This window comes from Triturus cristatus, chromosome 6 (assembly GCF_964204655.1).
Source record: "Triturus cristatus chromosome 6, aTriCri1.1, whole genome shotgun sequence".
NCBI lineage: Eukaryota > Metazoa > Chordata > Amphibia > Caudata > Salamandridae > Triturus > Triturus cristatus.
In genome coordinates this window covers 1,666,756,198-1,666,780,121 of record NC_140589.1, presented here as the reverse complement: position 1 = coordinate 1,666,780,121, position 23,924 = coordinate 1,666,756,198, and the positions used below count along the sequence as shown (strand labels likewise).

The following is a 23,924-nucleotide window of genomic DNA, read 5'->3' as shown; positions in this document are numbered from 1 at the left end:
TGCTTCTTTTAGAATGTCCATAAAGTCCTAAGACAGGTTTAAATGACCATACTGTTCTACCTCAGGAGCTATGCTGCCAAACTCAAAGATGAAAGGCTTGGGTGTAGCACTTGACCTCTGAACTTCGTGTGGAGATCCGGTCTGCAAGGCAGTCTGAAATGTGGACAGATAGACCGGTGAAGGAGGTCCGGAAACCACAGATGTCTCGGCCATTCTGGAGTGATGAGTATCATTTGGGCTGTTGTGGAAGCCAGTTTCTGCAGGACTGTCGGTATTAATGGTATTGTTGGAAAAGCGTAGAAACATTTGTTCGACCAGTTGACCCATAGGGCATTCCCTAGAGACCTTGGATGGTATAATCTGGAGACGAAGTTGCTGCATTTTTTGTTTTCTTCTGCACCGAACAGATCTATAGAAGGTGTGCCCCACAAACTGAAGATACTTTGCTAAAATAGTAGGATTTAGAAAGGACTTGTATTGTCTGTTTGAACAAGCAGATTGCTGGTCGTGAATGAAGGATGAAAATCCTTGAGTGCCAGGTGTACTGCTCGGAGTTCAGGAAGGTTGATATGATATTTCTATTCTCTGGGGGACCATAGTCCCTGTATCTGTGAGTGATCCATGTGGGCTCCTCAACCGAGCAGTGAAGCATCTGTGAACAAGGTCTGTGTTGGTGAAGTTGGTGGAAAGGCATTCCTCTTAGGAGATTCTTCTGGGAACACCACCACTGTAGAGTTTCCACGGAATAAATTGAGAGGGGGATCCTGTCCTCCCAGTGCCCGGAGAACTGGTTCCCCTAGTCCTCCAAGCACTCTTGGAGAGGACGCATGTGAAGGCGAGCATTGGGAGTCAGGAATATGCAGGAGGCCATCGAGGTGAGAGGAGACTATGTGTGCTGATGGATGAGTTATCCGCTGAAGATTGATTTTCGGAGGATGGATACCCTAACAGTCGTTCCTCCGAGAAAACCCCTTTTCCTGCAACGTATCGGTGGTAGCTCCTAAGTAATGTAGAGTCTGAACTGGATATAACGTGGATGTTTGAACACTGACGTGTATACCCAAGCGATGGAGCAGATCGCACGTCCGTAGGAAATGCTCTTGCTTGGGCTTCTGTGAATGTGGATGCTTTGATCAGCCAATCGTCCAGGTAGGGATATACAAAGATTTTTTGTTTCCGAAGATGCGCTGCCACCACTGCCATGCATTTGGAGAATGTTCTGGGCGCTGACTAGAGGCCGAATGGGAGATCCGCGTATTGGTAGTGGTTATGTCCCACGACAAACCTGAGGAACTTTCGATGGGACTTTGTGATCGGAATATGTAATTAGGAGTCGTGTAGATCTATAGAACAGAGCCAGTCTACCTTTTGAAGTTGAGGTTAAATTTGGTGTAAGGCCAGCATCCTGAATTTCTTCTTCCTGTAAGAGTTTGAGGTAAGATGTGGATATCTTCAGAGGAAAGGAAGGTAGTGGGGAAGTGAATCGGAGACAATAGCCATCTTTGACAATATTCAAGACCCAGGCATCTGTTGTAATGTTTTGCCACTCTGTCAAATAATTTGCAATGCTTCCCCCTACCGGAGTGGGTAACAGAAGAGGGGTAAGAAGGAGATTCAGGGTTATGCAGTAGTGGGTTGCCATCCTCCCTTGTTCGTTTGTTGAGAGTTACGACCTCTCTGTGGTTTGTGTTGCGACTGGTACGGCCACTGATATTGTTGCGACCTGCTTGACTGCCAATGAAGGGTTTGAACCCTTTGTGCAGAGAAATGTCGGTGGTAAGGCCGGAATGACCGTTGTTGTTCTTTAGATTTTTTTGTTCTGAAAACGTGCGGACTACGTCTTGCAAAGTATCTCGACTGAAATGGAGGCGGCATGCTCACAAAGAGCCCTGTAATAAAGATATGCTCCCTCTACTTTCCCTCATGGCTCCAGGCGTTCCAAAGATTTCAGGGGAGGTTGCAACAAATGCGGTAGATAAGGGCCCCAATATTTACTATCCATAAAATGTGGTCTTGATAAATGCGTCTGTTACCATTAACCTGTAGATCCGAATGTTGTTGTAGGAACAACATGAAATCCACCACTCTCCTTTCCTGTCAACACTGCTGAACATGTCCTAGACTATGCTTGATACTGACGGGGAAGAGGGGTGTACCAGAGTGGAGGTGTAAGGGAAGGCACATTCAACAGTCCGGTTTTAGACACAAAGCTTGTCTTGTCAATCTGAGGCTCTCTTGGGTGTTCTACAGTCTCCTACAAGTGACTGCTCTTTTAAGACTACTGTTTCTTTGTGCAGTTAAATCAATTTCAATTGAATGCCATTTTACATGTATTTCACATGAATGGCAACATTCTACAGAAACTGAAAAAATACCCAAAAATCATTCTAGCGACATGTACATTGTAGTAAACTGTCAACTTGTCAATGGTAAGGATCTTTATCTTGCTTGAGCCAGGGGAATCGTTAAAGCTTCATATCTTGAGGCACTGAACCGAAACAAACGTTCCCTCAAGATTTGTAAAGAACTTTGTGCAGTCCAAAGAGATAGTTGTCGCAGTGCTACTTAGAAGACAAGACAGAGTTCCGAGGTGCAAGGGGCAGTTGTTGAATCCAACAGCAGTTTCATAAATCTAACACTCCCTAGCTAATCACTAAATAAGTGCAAGTGAAGGAGCCCCTGTACCCTGAAGTTTTTCTAAGTGGCCTAATTTAGTGTGGACACATTTCCATCTTGATGTGCTCCCTCATTTCCATGCTGTTGATTAAGGCAACCTTGTCCACTGGTGGGTTTATAGTGTTTGCAAAGGTTTGGAAATGCCAGCGCCCATAAATGTACGTTCACTTAATACCATTTGGAATACGAGGCACAATATTTCAAAAGTTGATAAAAAAGCACAAATACAATATAGAGAAAAATAATGCTTCTTTATTCATGTTGAGTTGCTTCAACCATTATTACGTAGTGTGCAGCCAGCATGTGTTTCACCCCCTTTTGACACACTGGCCTAGGGCTTTTTCACATGAGCAAGCATCTTCGCTTACACTTTTCTGCTTTTTATCCTCATTCCCAGAGTGCTCATAGCGGTCAGTGCAGATCACTGGTTACTAATACAGATTGTCCCACAGTGGCTGTTGCAGTTGTGGTGCTGCGACTGTGACAGTACCCTCAATTGAGTTGAGGAGCCATCCAAAGCTCCTCTCCAGACACAATTGACAGGTTTTCCACCTTGACCGTAAGTCACTCAAACTGACACGTCAGCATCCCTGTGGACTGCAGGGAAATACTGGCACAAGGACACTGTCTACAACAATTTAGGACTTAGCATGTGTTTGGTGGATGGATGAATGTCTTAACCCCCATGCACTTCCTGTACCTTGTCCAAGAAAGTATCAAATAGTGCTCAAACCGAGTTTGCTTGGCCTCAAAGTCAAGATTTTGGTGGACAGCCAATGATGCGTCGTCATTTACTCCTACAATCCTCAAATAATTTTTGATGGACTTTTTCTGCACTTTTCACCAGTGAGACTCTCTCCAGTACTATTGTTGCTGAATACATTGTTTGGTCAACTGATGTTGCCACCCCTTTAGTACTTCCATAAAGCACATCTCAAGTTCCTATCATGTAAAATTGCATTACTGCTAACTCTCACCTCAGCAAGGAGAGTTGGAGAGCTTCAAGCTTTCACTATAAAGAACCATACCTTCACTTCACAAAGGATAACATCAGCAGTGCACCAACCACCGGTTCATGCCTAAAGTCCTGTTGGACTTTCACTATATATGATGACCTTTTATCACATTCAATCCTGTATAGGAGTTGCTTCCCTCTAACTCCAGTTTCTCACTATTGGTATCTTGTGTAAATTAGCATAAACCTTTCCTTCTTCCCTGGTCAGAGGCTCTCTTTCTATTATATGTATCCTTCACACTTGTTTTATGAAATCTGAGCTACGGTAGCCTCCAGTTGAGTAGGGCACTTATCACATCCACCTCATTAGCTGAGGGTTGGGTTGCTACTACATAAACACCTTTGAGTGTTTGTTTGTTAACGTTGTTGTGCCTATGGCCATTTTAACAGTTTTTACTGCTGTTTAAAATTGCAGGGGATTCCCAGCCTGAGGATGGGGAATGATTCAAGCATGTTTATTTATGAAAGTTATCTAGCTTGAGAACTGGAATTACAGGTTAAGTAACACATTTTCAATTTAAGATTCTTGCTCGAAAGTTCTGGCAATAAACTCTGCTTAAAAACCGTATGGAACGTTACACTTGAAACCAGGAAATTCAACACCTGAAGAACAGCCACAAGAAACTCAATAGGAGCTGCCACATGAGTTTAGACTTCACCTGTGGTGAAACATTGACAGTCTGAATCTCTACTCATTGTTTATAAAAAGACAAAACATTTTCCTCCTTGAAAGCCACCAAATCCAGTGATCATTTGCAAAAAACAGGATTGAGTCTCCCCTGAACGTCTTCTCTCTGATTTGCCTTCACTTTTCCCTTTCTTTCCATTTTTTTTCATCCAGTAACATTGGTTTGCTAGCTTCTGTATTTATGCCTTCAGTTTTATCCTGACTTCCTCAAGCAGTCGTTCCTGTTCTTAGTTCCTACTTAAACCCTGATTTGTCCTTGCTTCCTCTCCTCCCTCTGTCCGTTTGTGGAGTTATTTTGCTTGGGTACAGCATGATGTTAAGATGAAACACTTTTTCTTTTCTTATGTACAGCATGCTGATACCCTGGGGTTGAATGTGCACTATGAGCCCGTGTAAATAAACATATGTTGTCGATTCAGTGGCAATCTGAACACAGGCAATACTGGTGAACAGTCAGTACTGTTTAAACTAAGCAGTTTAGCTGTAAAATCAAAGAGCATACCTTAAATATAGCAACGCCTAGAGAAAAGCAAGACAACATGTTGTAAAGAATACCATTGCATGGTCACTAAAGAGATTTTCTCTCTTTCAGGTGCTCGAAGCATGTATCATCAGCTATTTATGAGTAGTCTTCTGATGGATTTAAAATACAAAAAACTTTTTGCTGTGCGTTTTGCAAAAGTAAGTATTTTTATTTGAAATAGAAAATAAACTTAAGTATACGTTGACCAGTTAGCCCAGAGAAGCCTTTGCTTTAGCAGGATGAAGCATGCATTCAGTATGAACAGTTTGGTTGGTGCGCTTCTTCAAGAATCATGCTAAAATTGATGTGTTTTGCAAGAGTTCTTTTCTGTTGAGCTATTTGCAGTTAAATATGAACAGTTTTTCAATATGCCTGTTGGTATAGTATTTATACTGCTCCTACTTAATTAGTACTGTTTATTAAAATTATAATGTGTACTGTAATAAATTGTAATTTAATTGGAACACCTTCAAGCAATAGAGGTTTGGCTGGTTTGCCACATCCCAGACCTCCATAGGGCATGCCTTTTTGGTGGAGTGTATTTTGAACAGTACAGACTGGTAGACTTCCTATTGTATGCAACAATGCAAGTATGGCTGTTTAGTATGCCCTCACCCTTTGCCTACATCTCTGGCAGGCTCATAAAGTGCAGTCTTGCAAAGATGCATCATATAGAATGTTCCTCTTTGAAGAAGAAGAAATTGTTGATGAGCAGGTCAAATGATGGGTAACTCTTGGTTTTTCTGCTTCCTAGTGAGGCCCAAACAGAGGGTCTTTAGGACAGGACTACTTAAAAGAAAACAAAATTGATTTTGAGTTCCCTACTCACAACCTTTGAGAAAGCTAGAGGGTGTGCGTTTTGAGCCTAATGGCTTTTACCCGTAGCAGCTCAGACAATCTCAGAAAAAAGCAAGATAAGGGTAGGCTTGTAGGATGGTACCACTGGATTTTTATTCCTTGTTTGAAACCATTGACCATGCAATTTTGATCATATGACTAGCGTAGTTTGTACTTTTTGTAACTGCATTGGTTTGCTTACTACCATCTTGAAGTACTGGTCCTAAACTTTCTCATGGCTTCCTTGATATTTTGAGAGTGCTACATGGCTTTACTTGTGTCTCATTCCATTTAACAGTTATATGTGGCCATTATACACATTAATTAGCAATTTTGGCCGTTTTGTTCAGTGCAGGCAATACGCATCGCGGTCTTCTGGCCATCACCACTGAATGAGTTATATTCATGGATTTCAATTACTGGTTCTACAGCATTGTATCTTTCATAGATTAAAATGTTGGACATGTTGGCTGTTGTCGGGCTGGGAACCCTACGTACATAAGATTGAATAGTAGAGCATCTAGTGTGTTGACTGATATCATATGAACACAGTGTGTATAAATCCCATCCGCCTCATTATGTCAACAAAACATTTGCCAGTGAGATGGAGGCTCCACCTGCCAGATTTTTGCAAAGTTCATTTGTGATAGAAACACTCTAGCGCAGCTCTGCATTCAACATTTTAAAATTAAATAGCTCCAATTTCACTCTTGAAATAGTATGCTTTAGCACTTTTCTTATTTATTTTTTTGCCTGAAGAAGAAAAGTGTGCTGCGTGTGGCAAAAGGCACCCCTGGAGGTAGTGAAGGACTTGCTGGGGAACCCTCACGGAGGCCTTGAGATCCAGGGGAGCCCTCCCGCCTCCCCACACACTTCTTCTCTCCTTTTTCTCCAATCTTGCGCTGTCTCACTGGGTGGCCACAGGGCACTGGTGTGGTCTGTGGGCTGAGGAGGCTGTAAGTATTGGGGAGCAGTAGAACCCACGCTAAGGCCCAGATTAGTAAATGGCTAGTTTAGCAGCGTGAATCTTTTCTGGATTCACATGCTGTGCATTATTCCGTCATCTAGTGGTTAGGTCTGGAATTGTTGTATTTGTTCCCCTTTTTTTTTTGTTTGTGGGCGTCAACATACTACCATTTGGTGTCCTCTTGTGACGTCGACGGGCTTCCTCCGGAAGCTCCCACCTCTGGTCGCCATCTTCAGATTCTTTTTGTCCGCCGTTGGGTCTGGATCGATACGGAAGGAGCTCCTGAGATTTGGAGAGAAGAATCGACTAAAAATAAGGAAAAAACTTCTGCAGGACAGCGGTACAAGATTTCGGCTTTCCAGACTGTAATCCAAACAGCTGGAGTCCACCGAAAGGTGAAAACATCAAATCTTCGACGACAAACTGAGAATGCGCATGCCGGGGGCTCCCTGTGTGTGGTAATGGACAAGACACTGTTCAAGTTCTGCAAGAATAGTCATCACAAGTACGCTCAAAAAGATCAGCATCCGGTCTGCAATCTGTGCCTACCGCTGGATCACTGAAGTGACGACTGCAACGCGTGCTCCGCCTTCATCACAAAGACGTTGAGGGTGAGAGACAGAGAACTATTGCATGCAAGGCCAAGGCCACCACCATTGCTTCAAGACCAGGGCTTTTCCAGCGAAGAGGAGGACAACGTCACCGAAGGGCCAGAAGGCGACGAGGACATAGACGTCCCAGTAGTGGAGTGTTAGACCTGGCACTTCTTGGCGTGACTACCCCTGACTTTTTCCCTCTACCTCCGCTATGGTTTTTTTGGGCAATCTTAGTTGCTTTGGACACTTTGCCACTGCTAACCAGTGTCAAAGTGTGTGTGTTCCCTGTATAAAGTAATGGTAATTGGTTGTCCATGATTGGTATGTTTGCCTTGCTAGTAAGGTTCCTAGTAAAGTGTACTATGTGTGCCAGGGCTCGTAATACATCTGCTACTAGTGAGCCTGCAGCACTATTTGTGCCACCCACACAAGTAGCCTTAAAAAGGGAACTCAGGCCTGCGATTGCAGGGCCTACGCGCAGTTTGTGAAACTGCCATGTTGTTCTGTCAAGTGCACTCACTTGCCAGACCTTACCCTTCCCTTTCTGTGCATCTAAGACACCCCTATGGTAGGTCTAGGGTCCCCCCTGGACAGGGCGTAGTGCACGTGAAAGGTAGGACATGTACTAAGGTGTGTGTCATGTTCTGACAGTGAATTAATCACCATTTCGTTTTCACTGTTGAAAGGCCATCTTGCCCATAGGACAGAATGGGAGGTCTGTGTAATATTTTTTCCAGCCTGTCCTCCCAAAAGGCTTAAGATGGAAAGGTGAAGTTTAGTATGCCTGAACTCACAATGTAATAACACATCTTTGTATGTAGGTAGTTTTTGTATTGTGTGTTCAGAAGCCACTCTTTTGAAAGTGGCTGCGTTTTTGTGCGCTGACATTTCTGTGTGTCTCTGTCTGGCTGTGGATTGACTGTCTGGATTTGAAAGCTATAGGATCTGGGGAATGTCTTGACCCAGTTGAGACAGCAACAGGCTGATCTGCTTCTGGAGTGTAGGGAGAGGAGAAGCCTTAGAGGTGAAGAGGTCTGGGTTGCTGCTATAAAACATTTGGCCCATCTCCTTCTGAGTGATTGAGAATCCAGACCCCGACTAATCCAAGTAAGAAAGGTGTCACTGGCAAGGAGGCACCCAGAGCTGGTTTGACCAGGGGTCAGTGCCCCCTGAAGCACAAAGTCTTCAAAGCCATTGAAGGGTATAACTAAGAGAACTGAAGCCCCTGAACTTTGGAGAATGGCTTGTTCAAGTGTGAACAAGACTGTAGCTACTTCGTGCTCAAGAGGACCTTTACCAAGGAAGAAACAACTGAAGAGATTGATGGATAGGACTGCTCTTGCTGTGTGATCTGGGGCTGGCCTGCAGTTTGCTGTTTCAACCAAGGAAAGGCTAAAGGGATTTTGCTGTGTTCTGTGTCCCCCTGCTTGAAGGACTTTGCGGTGTGCGGGGTCCTGAAGTAACTATCACCAAGGGCCTGAGGTGAGCTGGCTCCCTGTTCGAAAACACAGGAACACAAAAGTTTCCAAAGAAGGCTGTCTGAGATGCTGTGTGCGTGTGCTCTCTCTAGCCTGAGACCCTCGAAGGAGTTGCCTTATTATCGTGTGCACCGGAATCCAAGCGAGTCTCATCGCCGTTGTGTGCGAGTGCGTTGGGCACCGTGAGACCTTAGTGAGGATTTGCCTTGTCATTGTGTGCATCGGAAGCCAAGTGAGTCTCAACACCGTTGTGTGCGGGTGCGTTGTGCACCGCAAGACTTTCGTGAGGATTTGCGGTGTTAACGTGTGCACCGGTGTAAAGTGAGTCTCAGCGACGCAGTGCGTGTGATCTTCGTGCAGAGACTTGTGTGTAGAGTGCCCAGTGATCGTGCACTCAGTGAAGGAAGATTCAGCGTCGCTGTGTGCGTGGGCTTTTGTGGCAGCCTGAGATCTTTGCAAATGAAGCGGCCCGTACCGGCAGTCCCGGAAGAGCTGAGTTGCCGGCCCGAGCCGCCGTTGCTATTCCACAGAGCTGCTTGGAGGCCCAGCCGCTGGATGAGGAGAGGAGAGTGGGTTCGCGCTCCCAGGTTACGCGTGTCGACTCCTGGGGCGGGGCGCGGGCTCCGAGGGAGACGCTCTCTGCCTCTCGCTCGTGTTGCCAGCACGAGCCTCTGCTTCGGCTCGTATTGCGGCCCGTATTGCCAAAGCGAGTGGCGGTACCGGGGCCGGAGTGCGAAGCTGCAGTTTGGAATTACATCGTACTGTGTTGCGGGCAACTGTGAGAGGCTGACTGAAGGTCAGAAGAGGAGGTGGAGAAACCGCCTAAGGCCCGGTGATCGGGCCTGAGTGTACTACGTAGTAGTCCATTTCTCAGAGCGGAGTACTTGACTGACGTATTACAAATTGCAACATTTCTGTATAAAGAACTACTTGATTGTCGTATGACGTATTGCCTTGTTCCTGCATAACGAACTACCTGATTAGCGTATTGCGCATTGTATTATTCCTGCATTACGAATTACCTGATTAAGTGTATACGCATTGCCTCATTATTGCACAGCGACATATCTGGTGGTTGAGTTATGCATTGCATTGTTTTACCTTGAAAAGCGCCTGATTGTTGCGTTACGCATTGCATTCTTTTCATTGCAGTGTCTGATTGCTGCGTTACGCATTACAGTATTTTTACATTGCAAAAGTACCTGATTCTATCATTACGACCTGTATGAGGTGATTAGGAGTACAGGACAATGTTTAGAAGTGTTCATTGATATCGCCAGAACTGACTAGGGCTGGCTGGCCTAACAACCGGCCAGGAGAAATAGTACACAATCTAATATGTTGGTTTTATATTGTGTGGTCTTATTGTATATTTTTTTACATAAAGTTTATACTCGTTTTAGGAAACTTGTGTGGAGTCTATTTGTGGTGTCATCATTGGATTATTGTGAGCGTGGTTGCGAATACTTTACACATTTGCCTTGAAGAAAAGCCTGGCTGCTCGTGCTAAGCTACCGAGGGTGTGAGCGGGGATATCGAAAAAGGTGACCTTCCTTTCCCTGATGTTTGAACGCGGGTCCCTACTTAGCCTAAGGTACCTACCTCAGCCAACCAGTAATCCCGGGTCTAACATGGAGGTTGAGAAGAAGACTTCAAAGGAGGTAAGAGAACCGTAGACCTAAAAAAAAAAAACTAGACGAGTCACGAAAAACTGAGCCTACATCCACAAAAGGATCTTCGGCGTCGAAGCACTCGACGACTGCAGTTGCGTCCAAAGACAAACACTCCGTCGGATCCTTGGACTAGGACTCCGTCACGGCATAGACCCTTGAAAGAATGAAGTCGTCGAAAGACGGTCATGAAAAAGACGCTTTGGCCCCGAAAAGTAAAGGTCAAAACAAGCTTCGACAGCCGGATCGGCGTCAGCATTCACGAAAAGAAAGGCCAAAGGTCTCGATGCCAAAACTCACGCAGCCAAGATGGAAAAGAAGCCGAAATGGCAAATATTTTACAGCTCAAAAAAGAATTTGACGAAAGCTTCAAGAAATTCAAGATACTGCTTAAAAGTTCTACGGAAAGGGAGAAGGTCATCGAGGAATTGCAGCCTCCAACGACACCCAAACCGCACGACGAAGAAGAATTCTTCTTCGGAGAAGAGGGAGAAGATGAGGAACACACGTATATGAGTTCGGTGAACTCAGAGGCTCAAGACCTACAATGGCAAGATCTCGACACTGAATCACCTGAGGAGGCTGCGGATGCATATCCTTCGAGGCCCTCCCCATCAGATGACATTGAGATGTACAATCAGGTGAATGAAAAGGCAGCTGAAACTTACTGAGTGCAGCTGGAGGAAGAAAAACCCCAATCATGTTTTCTGTTAGAGACTTTGATGCCAACACAATCAAGGAACCAATTCCTTCCAATACTGCCAAGTGTATTGGATCAGGGAAAGGAGGACTTTAAAGAGCCTGCAAAACGCAGGGCAGTCACACCAAGAGGAGAGAAGAAGTAGTCAGTCAGTCAGTATTTCTTTATTCGATGATTAAAAAACATCATAAAAGCACACATATACAGACAGTTAAAAAAACTATTAAATCATTATCCAGAATCCTGACTGCTACTACACATAAGTAAAAAAGAAACTAAACCACACATTTCATTTAAAAGGACAATCAGGTTGGTTCTCTAGTTGCCCTTAATCGTACCGCAACTCTGATAAAATTCATAATACTACAAAGTGTCAGGGGGTCGGTCGCTTTTTGCAGAAAAATAAGTGCATCTTTAGCTTGTGCTACTTTAGCTTGCTTTAAAATTCCTACTAGGAATCTGCGCCTAGGCATTGAATAAAAAGGACACAAAAGTACAAAATGAAGGGTGTCCTGCGGAGACCTGTTGTCCAGCCGCAGGCACCCTTCTGCTCAATCAATGATATAAAACCTGGTGGATCGGCCAGTAAGTAAGGTAAAAGATTGAGCCTAAAACGCGCCATTAAAAACCTATCCTGGGCATTATGCATAAGGTACAAATACGGCTCCATCCCCTCCCTATTTTTTACCAGGCTATGGGCGTTCACGTTACGTTTAATCCCTTCAGCCTCTGCTCTGCTTTTAGTTCTCTGGGCCAGGAATAATCTCTTTGTAACCAACTTGTCCTGTGACACAATTCTCGATGGGTTTAAGAAAAGATCCTGGCGGCCAAGGTTTTCCAGACTGGTCAATACATATTTTAGCCATGGTATACTCAAGCTTCTGTCCCTTCCCATGCAGTCACTTATAATTTGTCTACTTAGGGTCGCCTCCGGGTTTAGCCAAGATCTCATCCAAGCCAAAATGGGTCTGAGCTTGACCAGATCTTCTAGATATGGTCTCCCTAATTCTCTATGGGCTATTACAGCAGGGGTGCTCTGTGGTATCTTCAGAATTGAGCGTAAAATTTTGTTTTCCTCCCGCTGTAACTGCTGAGTATTTACAAATCCCCACACTTCTGCACCATAAGTGGCCTTGGAACAGCAAATAGCTCCATAAAGATTCATTGTTTGCTCGGGAGACCATCGACCCACTCTACGCCCATAGCCTGCGATGGCACCATTAGAGGATATCAGCTTGCGACAACGTTCCTCCACCAGGGGTTTACATTGCAAGGAGCCATCGAACAATAGGCCCAAATACGAAAAGGCCTGAACCTTTTCTAGTGTGTGGCTACCTATTTTGTAAGAAAAATTATTACAGGGTTTATTGCCAGCCAGCATCACGTATGACTTGCCCAGGTTCACCGATAGGTCTAGGTTTGAAGTTAGGAGAAGAAGTACAAACATTTCTCAAAGACCCTATATACATCAGAGGGTCTGTACCAGCTAACTCTATTATTCCACAGCTAGAAAAAGAGCTAATGTATCAACCACAGTTGGTCCACCACCAGACAAAGAAAGCAAGAGGATGGACCTTGTGGGGAGAAAGGTAGAGAGAAGTGCAGCAAACCAATGGTGCATAGCTAATTCTAAAGCATTACTGAACAGACATGCTTATCAACATCGGGAGGAAGTAGGAGACCTACTAAAGAACCTACCAGAACAGTTCCAAAGAAGAGCTAGCCACCTAGTGAGAAGACGTATTGCAATATAGCTTGGTAAGAACTCTGGAGGAGTACAAAATATGTCAGGCACGGGGGAAGACTACAGCTCTCCTAATTAGGCAGAACCACATTGTATAAGATGATTACACTACCCAGATTCTGGTACATGCTGCAAAATACTCCATGTGTGGCTCAAGATATGTTCTTTCAAAGTGAGGACAGTGTGACCAGATTGCTGTTGTGGGACTGGGTTGTCCCAGGATTGCGTTGTCGACCCTGCCCAAAAGTCCATATGAAGGGAGAATCACCCTTCCGGTTGGTGGTCAATGACTGGGCATTCTGCCTCGCAGCAGCAGCCCATGGTTTAGGCTGACAGGATGGTTGTGTACCCAACGGAATACCCAATGGCTCATCACTATAGGACTATAATGGCAGATTTAAATGGGGTGGAGGGTTTCAAGAAAAGGGACCTCCTGGGCATCTCTAATCTAGGGGATATATAGGTAGCACAGGGACTCTTGTTGTTCCAGGAGTTACTACGGCAGTTCAGAATATCAGCTATCCAGAGATATGAATATCTTCAGGTTAGGTACGTGCTGATTAAACACAAAGACGTACTCCAGGAGGTTCAAGAGGAGTCACCACTTCAATACAGGGTTTTGGCGGCCCCTTTCATAAACCTGCCATCTCGCTTATGTACAAGACCCTGATAAATAATAACCTTGGGCCGCTTGATGCCTTTGAAAACAAATGGGAGCAATACATCAGGATACTGGAAGAGGACGACTGGGAAGAGGCATGCAGATGCCGCAGAAAGGTGGCAAATAAAGTAGGATTTGGGATTGTGCTGCTGAATATATTACATCGAGCATACTACACTACAATGCAGTTGATATAAATGGACAGAGTGGGAATTGATGGGTGCTTGAAAGTGTATGGTCATTCTGGCACACTAGTTCATTCATTCTGTGTCAGGCTGTCCACAGTGATTTTGGTCAGAGATTGGTCAGCAGATCATAAGGGTGATGGGAGACAAAATGGACCAAAATGTACATCAAGTGGTACTGGGCATATGGCGAAACTATACACCGCCAGAATATACTCCACTGTTGTGGACATACAACTAATAGCGGCACGAAGAAACCTCGGGAGGCTTTGTGAAACAGAGCGTGCAGGCCTAGGAATTGGTATATAAAGCATGTGTGCCAGCAGAAATTCGCTAACATTTGTGGCCCATTGTGGAAATTTCGAGGTAATACGTTCATTGTCCCCAGTTGGGATTGAGAGTCAGATATAGCTACCTGATCAGTCCTTTCAAGGTAATACGGTGGTGTTATATAGGGAAAGGAGTGGGAGAAGTCTGGAAACTCAAAATAAGCAATGATTAAGTGTGTTTGAAGGTCCACTGTAAGTTGACAAGTGCCAATTTTGATAGGTTGATGTTGGTGTACCTGGGAAAGGTTGCCTTTTGTTTCTTTTATTTAAAAATCAATACAACAATTTAAAAAATAACTATTGCCCAGATTCCTTCAGCAGACTAAGACAGAAAGAAAAAGAGTACTGCATACATGAGAGTTAAAAAAGGATAGCCATTTGGACATGCAGGAGACGAAGCCAACGCCCCCACAGTGCCAAGATCTACCAGTGTGAAAAGGCATTATAGCAAAGTGGATTGTCCAGGCTATACAGGCATGCTATTTACCAGTGGGAAATATTCTGGAGACTTAACAAAGGGCTCATTCCATAAGGCAGAAGGGAGCCACACTGGAGTCTATTGCCAGTGCCTCCATAATGTATTTATGCCATCTACTTGATCAGCATTCGACACTTTCATGACATTTCACTTTCAAACTCTTTTGTGTGAAGGAGCGAGGCGCAGGTGGTTCACCAGGTCATGAAGCCTTTGCAACCACCGACACTATCCCCTGCGTCTTAACTGAACACGAATGATTCTTTAAAATGTGTACACATTATGTGACTCTAGAATATGTTCATGCTGCAAAACAAATTAGTTACTTTCTGCTAACACTAGTTGTGGCATTTGAAACACTCCTAGATTGAAGGAGGGGAGATGATGCAAATAAAATAAAACCTTCAACTCAATACCTTTAGGAGAAGGAAGAGCAGCACCTATAAATGTAAAAAAATAATCCAAAAATGGCGACTATATACTGGGGTCATTTTCTCTTGACAGCATAGAGGGTCAATCACAGATATGATTGACTCCCTGTGGAGGACCCAAAAGCTGGATGATGGAATAAAGCACAACATGTGAATTAAAAAATGTTTAATGCTGCAGAACTATTGTTACAGGTAAGTAAATAGGGGTACATTTTCAAATTGCATCCCGATTAGTGTGCGAATGGCGATCTAATCTGTGATATGACCTAGGTACTAATAGGTTCAATTGCATATTGATCCCTACAACCTACCCTTGTCAATGACTTTGTAGGACTGGTGGCCTACAAGTTACACCAAATCACCATGCCTACATTTGCTATTGTAATGGGAAGTTTTTTTTTATTTTTAACTACCCAATTCCTGTTTGGAAGCTTCAAACTGATTATCTGACACAGTTCTCAAAGGAGGTGCCCCTTGGGAACAGGTTCTCCTTTGTGCATCACATATCACCCCAATTTGAGTTGCAGTAACTTTTCAGTGGTTTGCAGCTGCAATTAGTGTCACAACCTATTATTATAATCCTTTGTTGCTTTAAAAAATTAGGAGAAACCTTTTTCATTCCCCCTTGTGTTTGCAATTCTGTAAGGGTCGCCAAAACCCTTTCACTAATTTCAAAGACTGTTCTGTCTCATAAAAGGGTTTTTATGAGGCCCTTTTGCTTTACAACATTTTAAATATATTTGATTAGAAAAATGCCTTTACTTAGTTAATAGTAACTACAGTAATTTCAGATTGTTACATTTTTGAAGACGTTTCTTTATTCACTTAAAAATAAATAATTGCATGGCTCCATTCAAGAATGTAACAAAGGACCCAAGTGTCCCTGTTGTAAAAAATGCAATAAAAATGTGCAAGGTAATTGTCTAATCAGCACCAGTGTATATGGTAGTTCGTACATCCAGTAGATCATTACAAGACACTAGAAAACCATATGTTATATGAGGGAGGGGTACATACCTAGCATATCACAGTCTTTTGGGGAGAGTGAAGAAAGAGAGGTGAGAAGGTAGGGAAGGGTAATGGTGAGGTGACGGGTAACCAAGAGATCATCTAAAAGCGTTGAGGTTATGTCTCAACTTAACACGTATCTCTTCATCTGCCAGCAGATGTTCTGCACTTGAAAAAATATTATAAGTGCATAGTGAAGATATATTCAGGGAATGTTTAGACAGTGTTCCATTTAGCTAAAAGCATACTCACATTTTACAATTAAATAGATATGGGTCAGTTTAGTTCTACATCTAAACATAAACTTTTCTGTAATTCACACAGTCTCAGTTTTATGATTATTCTTCTCTTTTCTCTACTGGCAAAATTCACACCTAAGGTTTCAGAAAAGTCTTATATTAAAAGGAAATAGTTCCATTATCTCTGCAGATAAAATCTTTTGAAAAGGATTAATAAAAAGTGTTACATTTCCTTTAAACATATAAATGTTAGTGTTCGAGGAATGTGTGGCTGTAGATACACATGCTTTGCATACTCGTGCCATATAGTGATGAGTCTGGATGTGTGCAAGTTGTTTTTCTTCGAAAAAGTCTTTCGAGTCATGAGGTAAAATGACTCCTCCTCTTGGTGATCATGAGCATCAACTCCATTGCTTTCTTTCTGCTGTTTTGTTCGGACTTGTGTGCCTGCGCTCCAGCTCGAGACAGTTATGGTGCTCTTTTTGGGTTGTGCCCCACCATCATCCTCATCGGTATTGTTTTCGATCACGTACTCCATCTTGCTTATTTAAGTATAGAAAACGTCATTGCTCGTTGAATCGACGCACTTTTCCCGCAGGCCTCAAGAGCCTCACCCTTCTGGGCCTACATTTCAATCCCCTCCAGGTTCAACAGAAAATTCCTTACTGTTGATTTGATGGATGCCTTTCCGGTTCTGCTTGAGCTGCCACGCCAAATACCCCAGACCAATCTCCATCAGGTCTGTAACCTGTGTTTGTCACCGGAATGCAGGGAGGATGATTGAGAGGCCTGTCGCTCTTTCCGTTCGAAGACGACTCTCCTAGACCGTTGGGCACGTCGAAGAGAAGCGGAGGGATATTGAAGACACTCCCGACATCTTTGCCCATCAAAATGTCGAAGAAGAATTCCCGAGGCCCATGTAGCAAAGGAAGAGGATTTCTCCGTTTAGGGCAACTCCGAGCTCGAGATAGACTTGGAGATGCAGGACGTTACACCGGCTCAACGGACCTTGAGTACAGAAGCCCCGGTCCCTCAACCCAAGAGGCATTGGGTTCCTGCCAAACACAAGGCTCCTGGTCCACCACTGCCTTCAGGCCATGGTCGATACCGAAAAACTGATTCGGACGCCCGCTCCAAGGCTCAGCACAGAAAGAGCAGCCGAAGACATCGACCATCTGGGTGGCAAGCCAACCAGCTCCTTCTTCGACACTTCCCACTTCGCTGAAACAAAACTCACCTCTGCTCTGAAATCTTCCAAACCAGCTCTAAAATCTGTGGAACCTATCCGCCATAAGTTGCAGGAGAACCTGGATGCACCTCAAAAGCAGATTCATAACCAGCCTCCTACTGGGCGCATTCTTGCCAAAGCTTCGGTTTCGGTTTCGGCTTCACTGCCATCGAACCGCCAACTCTCTTTTGGCGAAGCTATCGATCTTCCGGTGCCAGAGGAAGAAGTCTGACAGAGCCATCAGTCCTTTACCGCCTCCTTCACCATCACCATCTCCACCACCACCTCTGCCCCTCCTTCCACCACTGCCACCAGATTCACCCTCTCCACCTCACTCTCCTGGAGATCCTTGGACATCACACCCCAAGGGTCGCACACTCTTTCACAGGTGGGCATGGGGCAGGGGATGACACCTTCGGTACAACACCTCTACATACTGACGTCTGGACCGCCTATGATATTGACCCGCAGGAGGTCACTGATTCTGATTTATACCCAGCTTGGCCATCTCCTCCTGATGATTCCACCTCATAACAGGAGCTCATTGGTATAGCAGCATTATGTCATGAGGTCCAGTTGCACAAGAAACCTCTTGGCCCCATCTACATCAGGAAACCGATTCCTTCTGACTTGCTTGTTGTTACCAACGCTCGCTCGCGAGCTAATTCCCAAACTGCCAATGATGCACCAACTCCTGACAAGGAAACCAAACTCATTGATGCGTCTGGTAAAAGGGTGGCATCTTAGTCCATCAACCATTGGCGTAATGCCAATTCAATAGGTTTGCTTGTAAAGTATGGCCATGCCCACTGAGACGAAATGGAGGAACTCTTCCACTATCTCACATAGGAGTGCAAGAAAAGGGGTCAAAACTCGTCTCCGAAGGCAATTTATTTCCAACACCTCTATCCATTGTGCCTTAGATTCAGCAACTACAGCTGCTTGAGGGATCAATACTAGTATCTTGCTGCGGTGCCATGCCTGGCTTTGCATATCTGGCTTAAAGCCTGAAATACAACTAAGCCTATTAAATATCCCTTTGGACAAAGAACATCTTTTCGGTCCCCAGGGTGACCTGGCCCTGAAAAATATGAAGGATACAGAGACTGCCAAGTCTATGGGCACACTTCAGACACCTTGTCCTCGTGGCTCCTTTCCCCGCTCCTCCTAGCGAGTTCGAAAACCAACTCCTGCGATGCTTCTACCTCATACCACCATGGCTAGGGTCACCACTCCTCTACCCGAGGTTACTATAGAGGCTCTTACAGGGGTAACAATACCAAAGATATAGGCAAAGCTGCTTCCCCAAGTGTTGCCACAGCCACCACAAAACAATGGCTACCTACTCCTTTCCCCCACACACTCAGCACCTTTCTGAGGATGATTACAGGATTTTCTGCCCACATGGCAATGATAACATGAGACCAGTGGGTCTTGGACATTATCCAACATGGTTATTGTCTGGAACTCATTACCACACCGCCAATTACTCCACCTCACACTCACAGGCTCACTGTGGAACACCAAACACTACTCAAACAGGAATTTCAAGCTCTCTTGCTCAAAGACGCTATAGAATCCATCTCTCTACAACATCAGTGGTGAGGAGTATAATCCCTGTGCTTCCTAATCCCCAAAAAGCGGATCTTTACGGCCAATATTAAATCTACCGTCCTTAAATCATTACATCCTGTCAGAGCATTTCCATATGGTCACCCTCCAATACGTGATCCCACTTCTCAAGTAAGGCGACTTTCTGTCAGCCCTAGACTTAAAAGATGCCTACTTTCACATTTAGCACATTGCAAATACCTAAGCAGGCAAACATTAGCAATCCAAAGTCCTCCTGTTCGGAGTGACTACTGCACCTTGAGTATTCACCAAATGCCTAGCAGTGCTTTTGCAGCACATTTATGCATGCAAAATATCCATGTCTTCCCATATCTTGGCGACTAGCTTATCAAAGCCAGCACTCTTCCTCTGAGCCAACAACACACTCAAAATACCATAGACCTGCTCCACCAACTAGGTTTCACAAACCGTGTCCAAAAATCTCACCTTCAGCCTTTATGGGTTCATCTGTATCTGGGGGCTGTCCTAAACACACAGGTGGGATTAGCCTATCCCAATACAGCAAGAATCCAAAAGTGCTACGACCACGTTTTGAAGCTATTCAATAGTTGATAGTCATGTGTCTAATGGGTATGTTGACGTCATGCATCGCCATGGTGTTAAATGCATGGCTACATATGCGCCCGCTGCAGGAATGTCTAGCACAACAGTGATCGCAGTCACAGGGTCAATTAGATCATCTAGTGTTGATAGCCACACTCATTGCTCACTGCAGTGGTGGATCACAAACAACCCGTTGAAAGGATGGCATTTTCTCCACCCTGTTCCCCCACATCATCTTGACAATGGATGCATCACTGACCGGCTGGGGTGCTCACTTACAGAATCTCACAGTCCAGGGTCCCTGGGACACCAAACACCAGGGGTGTCCACATCAAATACCTAGAGCTTCAAGTTCTTCATCTAGCAATGAAAGTGTTTCTGATTCACCTGATGGGCAAGGTTGTCTCAGTCCGGACAGACAATAGCACAACCATGTACTATGTACAAAAACTGTGTGAGGGCACATTCTCTACAGGTATCACAATTATTTCATACCATTTGGCATTGGGCTCTACAACACAAGGTTATTCTGTTATCGGAATAGCTCCGGGGAACAGACAACGATTTTGCCAACTCCTCAGGAGGATGCCACAATAAGTTTACAAGTGGGAACTTCACCCGCATCTCTTACTTCCACTAGTGGGGATGTCCACAAATTGATCTGTTCGTAACTGTGGACAACGCACAATGCCCAAATTTCGACTCAAGGTTCCGACTCCCACTGTCTAAGGGCAACACTCCATGGTGTGAATTGGTCAGGGATATTTGCCTACTTGTAGGACCAGGGGTCACCGGGCCCTAAAGGGGTAACGTGACTCGAGCGGTTGGGCACCCGAGGGCTTACGTGTGAAGCGACCATACAGCACACACATCCCCTGAAGCAGGAAGCGCACGCAATAACTGACACCACACAGTATGTTCACTTAAAAATCAGTCAGGTTTATCTAGTTCAAATGCAATGCATTAGATTCTCACTGGCAGTACCATTATACATTCAAAGGCATTTCATTACCCTTTAAATTGGCAACCCTGAAAACAGTAAAACGTCAGGTTCGGGGAATATAGGGCTGCGCACAACAATTAATAGCGCTTAAAAATCAGGTTGCATAAAAATTGCACATAGCGCTACACATGGAAGTTCACTAGTACGGTGAACCAGGCCCTAGGAATATAGTGCCGCACACAGCAGGTCAATAGCGCTTAGCAATCAGGTTGTCTGAACAGGGCACCTGGCGCTACACAGGGCAATTCCTTCGCACTAGGAACCAGGCACCTGGAATATCGTGCCGCCCACAGCAGTTGACAAGCGCTCCCAAATATGGCATTTAACCCAGCCCTGCAGTTTACAGGAATAGCGCTTGGGAATCAGCGCCCTGCACGTAGTGCGCCTGGCAGACTCTTGGCGAGTTAAACATGGCAGTTCCACCGGGCTCTCTCACTCTCTTGATAGGCAGAGTTCAGGCACAAGCGGGGGGCCGGGGCCCAGTTCTGGCATGCTCTGCGGGAAGCGGGGGCCTTGTGGGTAGTCTCTCCGGGGGAGGGGCGTGCTCCGGGCCTCAGGGGGGGCCTCCCGCCCTCCTCCCCGGAGTTTACCTGAGTCTCTGGCCTTCCCTCGGCCCTGGCGACGGGTTCTCTGGTGGGAGGGGACCCCCTCCTCCTTTGTGCTTCGCGCTGCGGCGCTCTCCCCGGCGAAGGACCTCCTGATGACGTCTAGGCCGCCCGGCGATATCCGGGCCGAGGGCCTTGTTCGCGGGCTTCTCCCGCCTAGTGGAGCAGCGCGGGGAGCGGGGGACACAGCGCGGGGCTCCCGGTCTGGTCAGACGTGACCGGGGAGCTCCGCTGGCGTCACGGGCACTTCTAGGGATTCCGGCCTTGCTTCCGGGTCGCGCCCGTAGCCGCCAATGGGGTTACGGCGGGGGCGGCGCTTGGCAGTCCGCCCCCGTCAGGTGATGCTAGTGCGGGGCTTCAGGCCTACGCGGCCTTCGCTGCTTCTCGGCTGCCTTCTCTGCCCTCGGACCACGACACCTCGGCTGCGACGGCAGCGGCGGGGCCCCGGGCTTCTCCGCGGGCCCCGGTGACGACAGGGGGGCAGTTTCCCGGCCCCGGGCCGCAGCGGTGAGTGCGCCTCGAATCCCCACAGCAGGGGGGGCTGAAATTAAGGGGCGACTTCGGCGACCAGCGCCTGGCACAGGACTGACTAGGGGGATCCCAGGCAAGGTCGGGGAGCGCAGGGGTCACAGCACTAGTACCTGGTTGATCCCCCAGCAGTCCAGCAGTAGTTCTCAGCTTGGGAGTTGCAGCAGTCAGTTTCAGCAATTTACTTCAGTCTTATGTTTCGCAGTCTTGGTGGCGCAGTTGGTTCTCGCGGCCTTAAAAGTTCTGTTCCTTGGGGGGGGGGGGGGGGTGAGTTGGTGACTAGTTCCCTCCTAGTCAGGCTTGGCAGGTCATTCCGGGGTCTCCCTATCGCTGGGCCAGATCAGTGGGTAGTACAGGATCCCTCACTCACTTAAAGGGCAGTGCCTAGACCCTGTCACCTTCAGAGGCATAAGTCCCTGTCTAGGCCCTACCGCCTAAAACTCCTGCATGGGTTCCCCAGGTCTGCTTTACCCCAACTAACTAGAAAAAGTTCCCTCCCTCTGTTAAGTAGCCCTAGGTCAGGTGACCACCTCCTAAGGCGGCAAAAGTAAAACCCCACCCTTCTTCTAGAAGGTTCCAGCACATTCCAGGAGCTTCCCCACTCTAGGTATAGGACAAAAAAGGCGGGCTGGTGTCGCAACATTGTTGTGGGGTCCCAGCCAGCTCCTGGCAGCTAGGGTGCTACTAGAAAGGCCACTCCGCAGTAGCAGGGGCCTGTGGCAGCCATCTTAGGGGAAGGGAGCACCTGCACCTTAACACTGATTGGCAATGAAAAGGCGCCCGGAGACCTAAGTCCAACACAAAAATGAGGGTGGAAAAAATGAGGCACGATGAAAAATACAGGGGGAGACCACCCTAGGGCTGACAGGTCTAACACTACTCTTTTCTGCTTCTGGTTCGAAAGCTCAGGCAACTTTCTCTCACACTCTTACCAGTGGCTCCCACAGTGGCCCGACAGCACTGGTTCAAAACGCTACTAGAACTATCGGTAGTTCCCACGAAAAGCTTCTCCCCAACCCGAACCTTCTCACTCAGAACCATGGAGAAATCAGGCCCCCCAATCACAAGGAACTCATCCTAGCACTTTGGCTCCTGATGTCATAGAATTTGGTACTCTGTCTCCCACCTGATTGTAGGACCATTCTCAAAGAAGCTCACAGGACTACTAAGGGAGCATGCTATGCAGTTAAATGGAAAAGATTTGTCAATTACTGTCATAATAAGTGTATGTATCCATTTAATGCTGCAATATAAAATATTGTTTGTTACCTTCTGCATTTACAGCTCCCTGGCCTTGCATTCAAATCTATACGGTTAAATCTGACTTCGGTGGCTGCCTATCTGCAAAATAGAAGTCACCTGTCTTTGTTCAAAGTGCCAGTCATTAAAGCCTTTATGGAACGTCTTAAGATGGAGATTCCACCCCGGGTTCTACCTGCACCTACCTAGAATCTTAACATTGTTCTCACAAGACTCATGGGCCCACCATTTGAACCACTACATAACTGCTCCCTTCAATTTCCATCTTGGAAGGTCGCTTTTTTAAATTCCATCACTTCACTCAGACGTGTTAATGATCTCCAGGCACTAACCTTTCTTCTCGCTCCACAGAGATGGGGTGATCCTTCGCACCAACCCAAAATTCCTTCCAAAGGCGGTCTCCCATTTCCACCTTAGTCAATCAGTTGAGTTACCTGTGTTCTTTCCTCAACCATGCTCAGTTGCAGAAAGGGCTCTCCATACATAAGATGTTAGGAGAGCCCTTATGTACTACATTGGCTGAACTAAAGACTTTCGCCAAATCAAACAGCTCTTAGTTGCTTTTTTGAACCAATCAAAGGAAAGTCTATATTCAAATCAGGTATTGCCAGGTGAATAGTTAAATTGCATTCATACAAATCACTTTAAAGCCCAAAGGACTTTACCTACACCACCTACAGCACACTCTATTTGCAGGATAGGAGATTCTATGGCTTTCCGTGGCAATATCACACTAGCTGCTATATGCAAAGCAGCTACATGGTCTACTCCACAAACTTTCACTAAACATTTTTGTGTGGATGTTCTAGCACGACAACAAGCTAATATAGGTCAGGAGGTGCTACGTACACTCTTTCAAACAACTACAACACCCACAGATTAGCCACTGCTTTTGCCGGGCAC

General features: G+C 45.8%; 1 protein-coding gene across 3 annotated transcripts in view; it reads left to right on the top strand.

The window, feature by feature from the left end:
- The window catches only part of UBR2 (ubiquitin protein ligase E3 component n-recognin 2), a 1,393,714-nt gene that overhangs the window by 206,089 nt on the left and 1,163,701 nt on the right, over window positions 1-23,924 (top strand). For all 3 annotated transcript variants that reach the window (XM_085612829.1, XM_085612828.1, XM_085612830.1), the window contains exon 10: window positions 4,972-5,060. In XM_085612829.1, the coding sequence (XP_085468955.1) occupies window positions 4,972-5,060 (89 nt within the window). The remainder of the gene's footprint in view (window positions 1-4,971; window positions 5,061-23,924) is intronic.